Source organism: Stegodyphus dumicola, chromosome X1, assembly GCF_044657685.1.
Source record: "Stegodyphus dumicola isolate Sdum_Otavi_A_Nest chromosome X1, ASM4465768v1".
NCBI lineage: Eukaryota > Metazoa > Arthropoda > Arachnida > Araneae > Eresidae > Stegodyphus > Stegodyphus dumicola.
Window position 1 is genome coordinate 221,579,712 of NC_140780.1, and position 10,129 is coordinate 221,589,840.

At 31.5% G+C, this 10,129-nt stretch overlaps 1 protein-coding gene across 2 annotated transcripts in view; it reads left to right on the plus strand.

Annotated features, from left to right (window-relative positions):
- Positions 1–9,756, plus strand: part of LOC118193635 (5'-AMP-activated protein kinase subunit beta-2-like) — a 60,554-nt gene extending 50,798 nt beyond the window's left edge. For both annotated transcript variants that reach the window (XM_035364747.2, XM_035364748.2), the window contains 2 exons: positions 3,793–3,861; positions 3,949–9,756. In XM_035364747.2, the coding sequence (XP_035220638.1) occupies positions 3,793–3,861; positions 3,949–4,026 (147 nt within the window). In that variant the 3' untranslated portion in view covers positions 4,027–9,756. The remainder of the gene's footprint in view (positions 1–3,792; positions 3,862–3,948) is intronic.
- The last annotated feature ends 373 nt before the right edge of the window (positions 9,757–10,129 follow it).

The following is a 10,129-nucleotide window of genomic DNA, read 5'->3' on the forward strand; positions in this document are numbered from 1 at the left end:
ACAGTTGCAATACCCCTAGACACTTGCAGATTCCATTTCAAACACTCGTCGCTTCAAAGTGCTGTGCTCTAGAGACTTCAGGTAGACTCTTGCTCTTGTCTGAAACCTTCAGTGACAAATATTTCAAATGTATACAGCTTGCCCTGCTGTTAAGAGTTACCATGTAAATAATATTTCTTGTGTGGTATGCAAAATACATCTCTTAAAATTGATTGGAAGATTTGTGATAGTGTCTTGAAATTTAAGACCCAGCTGGTCCAAAATTAGATAGGCTTATAACAAAAGGTATGATATATAGATTATAAAAATTTTAAAAAATTATATACATTATGTGCAGAGAGTGGAATTCTTCATTCTTTAACTAATATATAACATTCATAATATTTAATTATGTAAGTCATCCTCTTTTTTCAGAACACATTTATAAACTTTTTATAATGATTAGTTAAAATTTTCTCCTTACACTATGAAGTGAAATGGATTGCAGAGTAATTTTAGTGACATCTGCCTCCAAATTATAACATAGAGGTGTGAAAAATGTTATATTAAATTTTCCATAATATATATGAAAATGTCCATCCTTAGTAAAAGTCTGATTCAAATACCTACCTGAAATGCATCATCTGTAAGAAATTTTGGGAGAAATACTGAAAGTAAATTTCCTTTTGCATGGCTGATCCTTTCATTTATTTTGCCATTCAGTTGCACTTAGATCATGAAACTTTTTATTGTCCTGAAGTTTTATGATGCAGTTGTTATTGGAGAATAAATTTTATTCCAATTAATGATCTTATATCAGTGTACTAATAATGTATATCAAATTTTGCTGAATTATATTACGAACAGTTTTTGACTTGCAATGGAAAAATTAAAGATATGTCATCCTGAATTTCCTTGAACTTGAATCCTTAGAGATTTATGAGTTTCTTGGATATCAAATCTCTCGAATCCTTCAGATAACAAGAAAATAAGAGAAAAAGTTAAGGAAAAATTTTACTTAGTAATAAAAGTTTTTAATTAAGGAAAATTTGAAATTTGCATTTAATGAAAAACATATGTAAGACCACTTTTTTAAAAAATTCTATATCTGTGAAAAGATGTAAATCAAATTTAGTAAATGAAGTATGTAATAAAATTCTTGATTTGTTGATAAATATACTAAATTCATGAGCTTAAATTCAAATAAATATATTTTGAATATTTCTTTTGATAAAAATCTGTTTTGTTATTTTTAAAGCAATATAAGTATGGAATTGCAGCTCTTAAAAAAAATTCATTGCAACTCTCAAAAATTCCTTCCTATGAATTCTGACATATAGATTTTTCTTTCATGAAATATGACCATCCCTGGTGTATAACATTTTCCCACAGCATAGATTTTGTATAGTGGAGAAATCATCTTGAACTTGCATTCCTCTTTTTCATTAGATTGTAAGTTGTGTGCTTTGCTTTTCGACCTGCACCAAGAGCAGTCAGGATGTGGCTAAAGTTGCAGTATGTAAATGTAAAATTGAGCTAAAGCTATTTGCTTTAGTATAAATTTAAATTGTGGAATCTGTAATTTTATTATTATTAATTTCTGTATTTTTTTAATTTTATAAACACTTATTCCTTTCAAACACCTATTATGCTAATTGCTCATGCACTCGCATGGTGCAAAATTTAAAAGAGTGCAAAAAAGAATGCTTCATTATTCTGATACAACTCAATGTATAATACCATATAGGCAAGTCCTTCAAGTTACAAGATGTATTCTTCATCTGAGGGAGGGAGTAACCTGCACTGCAGTCAGCACTACATTGAAGTTCATCAGGGATGAAGTGAAGAGCAAAGTAGTCTGTTGGCATGAGGTCTGGGGAGTATGGTGGATGGGGTAATGTCTCCCAGTCCAGTTGCTGGATGGTATCCCTGGCCTCCCGAGCCACATGCGGCCTCGCATTGCCATGAAGGAGGTGTACGTCTTACAATTGACTAATGCTAGCTCTTTATTCATCAGTGCCTGATTCACACATTCCAACTGCTGCAAGTACAGGCCTGCTGTGATGGTATGGCTCACTGGTAGGAGCTCATAGTGCACCACTTGGGGACTAGTTCACCAGATACAGAGCGTGATCATGCATGGGTGGAGAGAAGGTCTGTCAGTGTGAGGCACAGGGTCCCATGGTGACAACCAATGTCTGGAATGCCTGGGTGTGTCATACTGGACCCACTTTTCATTGCTGGTGTGTACTCAATCAAATATGGATGCATTGCAGTGCCAAGTAAGTAATGACAAGCAGGTGAGTACTCAATTAAATATGGATGCATTGCAGTGCCGAGTAAACAATGACAAACGGGGAGCAACATGCTGTTGCTTGTTTGCATCAGACAGTGACACTTGCTCAGCTTGTCTGCCCTTCCCATGTGGTGCAAATAGAGTTTGATCATTTCGTCAGATACCTGGAAGTGTGCAGCAAGCTCACCACACGTTTCGTTACTGTCACTCTTTATGGCTGCTCTCAGGGCCTCATCGTCCAGCACTTGTGGCCGACCGCTGTGTGGTGCATCACTAAGAGACATAGCTCCTGACCTGAACTTCTGGAACCATTGCCTAGTGGTTCATTCGTTAACGGCATCATCCCCAAAGACCTGGCAAATTCGGCAACCCTGATTCTGTTGCTGACAGGTCCACTTTAAAATCATACAGCAAACAACTCCGAACGAGCGCTTTCGACGCGCTCATTTCAACAGTCGCTGTGTGAGATATGTTTGAAGTACCGATGCAACATTCTTTTATACTCTTGGTGAATGTCCGGACTCCCATCCTAACCACTTCATTTCCAGGTTTGGCGACTATTTTTATGTTGGGGTTCACTCTTCCAATGTCATATCAGAAATGGCAATAACGTTTTTGATTACCTTAGATTATGATCAAGTTGTGCTTCATCCCCCTACACATAGCAGAATGGCAGTGAGAAAATGTCCACTCTAACTGAAGAAGTGCAAGCATGAATTTCTTTTTATAAGGCTTAGAGCAGGACTGTGATAGAAGCAAATTTGTCTGCTCCTAAATGAGACAGTGCATGAAATTATGGCTTTGTTTGATGTTTTTTTAGTGGACTTGGTTTCATGTGCTAAAGAAATATTTCAGCTTTGACATTTTGAATGACATTATTGTGTAGGCTGTATATTTGTTTTATGCATTAAATGCCAGTATACTCTGTTTTGTCTACGAAAGAGAGTTTTTTCTTCCATTACTGGCGTCGTCAAATTCACACACATTTCTCGAGGTCAAAAGTGTGCTTGTGTAAATGGGCTTTGAGATCCCGTCCAGTCTCAGTTTTCAATATCGGGCAAAGCACTGTTTATTGAACTGCAGAATGCTAGAAAAAAGTACAAGTATCTACGTATTCGAGCTATTCCCTCTGGTTCCAGATAATGCTTGCGTGTCTGTGTGTGAAAGCTTCTAATTTATTAATGCTTAAATGCGGTTTCTAGTGTGTTAACTTCAAATTTTTTAGCCCAAAGGGTACTAGCCCAGAAGTGCGAAGAGCATGATATTTAAATAAAGGTAACACACAAAAGGTTAAATAAAGTTACTTTGGGCGTAATGAAGAATCTTAAAACTTTCAGATTTTTTTTATTATTATTTTTTATTGACCATTCTTCATTCATTCTGTATGGTATGAACTCCATTTAAACAGAAAAAAAAATTATCAGTTTCTTATTTTAAGCTCATTATTTAATTTTTAATACTTAGAACATTAAAGCACTAGTCTAAAATATGTCTAAAACTTCCTAAATTATTTTTAGAGTGAGCCAATTCTCCTGCCAGAACCTAATCATGTGATGCTGAACCACTTATATGCACTGTCAATTAAGGTCAGTTAACTTACATTATTTCATTTTCTTATTTCTTTGATGTGCATAATTTTAAATATTTTTTTAATCTTTAACTTGCTTCTTTAGGACGGAGTTATGGTTTTGAGTGCCACTCTTCGATATAAGAAGAAATACGTGACAACTTTGCTGTATAAACCTATTTAAAAGGACAGTTCCTATTAATTTTTTTAGGATTTAGTGTTAACTTAAAACACGTTATTTATTTTATTTTGACTTCCTGGAATTTGTAATGTTATAAATAATTGTAAAATATATTAAGAATATATTTGATATGAACAATTCATGTATTTTTGTGTTGAAGTATTTTTATAAAGCAAATAGTAAAAGCAAAGGATGATTGTGTAAAGTATTATCTGTACATAAATTCTGATTTCTTTCAAAGTTAATAAATGTATTAATATTTTCAGTTAATAAAGTTCATAATTTTGAATGTTTTTAAAATACTATATTTTTTAAGTTTTGTTTAATATATTTAACAACATAGTTTAATATATTTATGTTACTAGTAGTGCCTTTCTGAAAATGTTGAAATTTTATGTTGTTATTGATTTAAATTCTACTTTATATAGTCTTGTTCTTGTTGAAATTGTGAACATATTTTGTGCTGTAATTAATCTCTTTTTTCCTAATGTATAATTTTTTTCCCTTATAAAAATAATAACTATTCTTTAGTAGGTACAGTTTACATCTAAATTGCATTTTGAAATATATTATTTTTATTAATACTTATTCTTTAAATTCATATTTTTAATCCCTTTCTCCAAAAAATTTTCCTGACCTACTTTTGCATTTAGTACCATGGAAGGAAATTAAATGTTTCAAAAGTTTTGTAAGGAAACATTTATTTAATATATTTATGTTACTAGTAGTGCCTTTCTGAAAATGTTGAAATTTTATGTTGTTATTGATTTAAATTCTACTTTATATAGTCTTGTACTTGTTGAAATTGTGAACGTATTTTGTGCTGTAATTAATCTCTTTTTCCCTAATGTATAATTTTTTTCCCTATGAAAATAATATTCATTCTTTGTTAAGTACTGTTTGCATCTAAATTGCATTTTGAGATATTAAAAAATATACAGCAAATTTTCCCATGCATGTTAAGTGTTTGGCCATCTTTTAGTGTTGATGATTTATGATTTTATATTATCATGTAGTGCATGAAAACGTATTTAGCATTTAACTTTGTCTGACTTTTTTTGGCCATTAACAATGAAAAAAAAAATCTGTATTTATATATTAAGTTAAATATGTACAAACTCGTACTCAAACATGTTAACCCTTTGTGGTGCACTATACTTTAAAGTCGGAATTTCAACAAAAAAATTTGTATGCAGTCTATCTAGACCTAAAGGGAGTATACAGGTAAAATTTTGTATAAATTGCACTTACCGTTTTAATTCTGTGGGTGTTCCATGAGGTAAAACACTGCGCTGCCAGAGATTTTAAAAGTGCGACTAAGCGAGCATTGCAGTGAAGCACCGAAATGAGTAAGAGCGTTCATATAGTAATGAAAAAACACTGTATTATGGCTGTATAGATGGTTTTTCTGGATATACACAACATTCTTGAATAAGTATGGATAAATGAGATAAATATATGTATATACACAAGTCCTATATACAAAGATATTTACAAATTTTTCAATTTCTTAGCCTTATGAAATTGTTCAAAGAATGTCACAGCTTTTTGATAGAAGCACAAACCAACTTTGCAGGTTTTGAACTCAAAACTTGTTTCGTACCGCGTCTTGTTCCGTGCAACAATATGTTCCAAGTAAAAACTTAAGGCTGTGTAGAGGGGCCTGGGTAAGATGGATCATCAACCTTCTCATCAAATAAATGAGTTTCATCCGACATATCACAATAGGATTACACAAGTGGTTCAGGAGCAGATATCTCAGTATCGCTGCTATCTTCATGCTCTGATTCAGAATAAGAGGGTAATTCATGAAGCACTTTTAAGCGCTTTGGAAAGAGTTAGACCTCTCCATGCCATTTATGGAAAATTAATAACAAAAAATTAACTACAATTAATACTAACTGTAAAGAAAAATAAGCTATAAGGTATACATACACAAAAAAATATCTACACAATTATTGAAAATAAACGGGAATGAGACTAAAAAGCGACGGCAAATAATTTGCGCAGCTCTAAGTAGAGATGACTCGAGCTACTGATAAAAATCCCGCCTGAAAATTGCTCGCAAAAATTTCAAGATGACCATATTAGGGCTTTTGTAGCACAAACCATCACTCACCCCTCAAGACTGCTTTGTTTGAATTCATTCCCCCAAAACAACGGAAATAGAAAACATATACAACAGATGTTGTAATGCGTAATAGCTCGAGATCGCTAAAGGCGCAGTGTTCCTGCTAATGGAACACCCCATTTTATTCATTGATTCTGCGCATGCTTTTTGTATGAAAAATTTTAAAAATATATATCAAATAATATAGAGTACAGCCATCAACATTATACAGAAATTGTTTTCAAACAAATTTTTTTGTATCACCAAAAAAATATAGAAAATTACTAGAAAATAAGTGGATTTTAATAACACATCATAAATGAAAATTCTAGGTCTCCTTGTGATATGCTGCCATCGACTATTTAAAAAGAGAAGTTCTAAGTATATTATAAAGGCATTTTTATCCATTTATGGTTAAATTTAACGGTTTCAGAAGGGATTCAAGTTGGGTGTTCCATGTAGTGATACACTGAGCAACAAAGGGTTAAGAGATAGGATAGCCAGATGTATAAGAGGCATTTGAGTCTTGAAATTATCTGTGGAGCTATATTCTGGGCATCTTGCAGCAATGCATGGTACTAAATGACGCTGCTAGGAATACAAGTTGTTTGCCTCAATTTGTGCGTGCTTTGTCATCTGTTTACTGTTGCTGAAATTTTTAATATATTTCTGCAGATTTGACCTGTTAAAATATTATTAATATTACAATAATAGGGCTATTTCAGGTGATTGTTTTTGGGTGGAGGGACTAAAATAACTGCACTGTATAGAATAAATTGCTCGCTGATCATAGACTGATGTTCTGCATAGCTGGATCAAAATATTATAATACTTTTAGAAGCAGAATATGCAAATCTATGGCTGTGATATAACGTTGGCATTGTTATAAAATTTTAAAATGGGCTAGTGTAAATTCGAGTACTTGAAACTTTAATATCCAAGGCTAAATACATACCTCCAAATTTTGAAGATTGGTTTCCAGCTATCAAAATTTCAAGATGACCATATTAGGGCTTTTGTAGCACAAACCATCACTCACCCCTCAAGACTGCTTTGTTTGAATTCATTCCCCCAAAACAACGGAAATAGAAAACATATACAACAGATGTTGTAATGCGTAATAGCTCGAGATCGCTAAAGGCGCAGTGTTCCTGCTAATGGAACACCCCATTTTATTCATTGATTCTGCGCATGCTTTTTGTATGAAAAATTTTAAAAATATATATCAAATAATATAGAGTACAGCCATCAACATTATACAGAAATTGTTTTCAAACAAATTTTTTTGTATCACCAAAAAAATATAGAAAATTACTAGAAAATAAGTGGATTTTAATAACACATCATAAATGAAAATTCTAGGTCTCCTTGTGATATGCTGCCATCGACTATTTAAAAAGAGAAGTTCTAAGTATATTATAAAGGCATTTTTATCCATTTATGGTTAAATTTAACGGTTTCAGAAGGGATTCAAGTTGGGTGTTCCATGTAGTGATACACTGAGCAACAAAGGGTTAAAAGATAGGATAGCCAGATGTATAAGAGGCATTTGAGTCTTGAAATTATCTGTGGAGCTATATTCTGGGCATCTTGCAGCAATGCATGGTACTAAATGCGCTGCTAGGAATACAAGTTGTTTGCCTCAATTTGTGCGTGCTTTGTCATCTGTTTACTGTTGCTGAAATTTTTAATATATTTCTGCAGATTTGACCTGTTAAAATATTATTAATATTACAATAATAGGGCTATTTCAGGTGATTGTTTTTGGGTGGAGGGACTAAAATAACTGCACTGTATAGAATAAATTGCTCGCTGATCATAGACTGATGTTCTGCATAGCTGGATCAAAATATTATAATACTTTTAGAAGCAGAATATGCAAATCTATGGCAGTGATATAACGTTGGCATTGTTATAAAATTTTAAAATGGGCTAGTGTAAATTCGAGTACTTGAAACTTTAATATCCAAGGCTAAATACATACCTCCAAATTTTGAAGATTGGTTTCCAGCTATCACAATCTTATCAATTTAAGTGAATATCTTAAAGATTCTTAGCTGAAACCATTGTTCCTTCAGTGGCTTTTCAGAGTTAATTTCATCATTATCTTCCTGTTAGCTATTTTACATGGATTTATTTTCTGCAGACTCGCATCTTGTCTGATAACATGACCACCCCTGAAACTTTTGAGTGCTTTTTCTGAAATGTGGTTTTAGACAGGCATGCATTGCAATGCACTTTGATTCCAGTGATTAATTTCCACTAGTTTATGTTATTTTGTAGCCAAAAAAAACTGCACTTAGGTTCTGGTTAGATGCATATGTCATCAAAGTTGGCATTTGTGTGTGTGATATTGCATATAATTCTGAAGTCAACAAATATCTTGCTAATCATACGTATACATTATGACTTACATATGATTAAGATAAAAAAATATATGCTAAATCAAAATTCTAACTTTGAATTTGCAATAGTCCTTTCATTCTTTATTTTAATTTGGATATTTCCCCATTCTGTCCTAAAAATAGTAATTCCTTATAATAAATCTCTTTAAAATGCATCATTTCAAAACTAATCCATGTCATATAATTCTTGCATAATGCTGATGGTCAGCTAACAATAATTTTAAATGCTTAAAATTAGGAAATTGAATACAGCTAAATTGAAACTAATTCATTCTGAACCAAGATTTCATCTGGAACATGTAATATTTTTTCTCTATCCTCTGTGCTATCAACTTGTGTATTACATGCTGCTCCATCTGTCTTTGAATATATTTTTAAATTATTCCAGTAAAACTAGAGTAGTTCTCACAGTACCAATATAGTTCAAGAACAGGTGTTACTATACCATTTGTTAAGTCATCACACTTTTAATCTCTTCATCCCTTCAAAGAGAAAAGTTTAGTAACAGAAGAGCTTTTTCAAGGAAAAAGCATTTAAATCTTAGAAATCGAACAGAAATATAACTTAAAAAGTATAAATTAAGAAATTTTGAACTAAATAATTATTTTTAAATGAGTAGAACATAAACTTTTTAATATTGTATTTTTTAAAATAACCAAAAATTTTTAATTTATTCTTCAAATTTCAGTTCTTAGTCCAGTTTAAAAGACTAAAAAATAAAGTCCAAATAAAAATTATTTTTCAAGGAAGGTTGTTTAAACTTTTCATTCATCATCCAATACTAAAAGTTAAAATATTTTGCTTAACCAATACTTTAATCACAACATACAAGCAACATTCTAATATTCATATTTATAAATTACATTTTAACACCATAAATATTGTAATATTTTATTAAAAGTATGGTTACATTGTTATAAAGGAGAAAATACCGAAATTAAAGTAGAGAGTTAAGGGACTTGTTAATTAGAGTTCTGATACACATATTTTTCATCTTGCATACATAGATAAGGAATTTTCAACAATTTTATATTTTTTCTACTAGTTTTCTTTATTTTATTAAGTTGTATAAATTTTATTTATTTATTTATTTTTTCAATATTGATGTCTGGACTTCCTGTTGGACGTTTAACCCCTTTCTTGGTGTAATTTTCAATTTAAATTTTCTCTCTTGATTATTGTATGTGTATGATTTAATAAAGAATATATAAATGCAAATTATCTCTTAGGAAATTTGAAGTTAAATTTAGGAAGCAAAGGTGCACTATTGTGGTAATTAACAATTAGAATCTGTAGAATGCGAAATAAAAGAATAAAATAAAACTAGGATGAAACAAAAATGTGAAATAAAACAAATTAGTGTTTACAAAAATGTAGAATCAGCTCATTAGTAATATTTTGCTTACTTTATTGAAATTGAAAAAAGATTCTAATAAACATTAAGAATTTACCTTTACAAGTATGCAATCAATTAACTCGATTTTTAGTGAAATTTGCTGAAGTGAGAAATTTTTCTACATAATCTTAAGGTCTTTGATAGGTAAACATTTTTGTTGGTTTTACAGCCATCTTTTACCTGTATTTGTTGTTT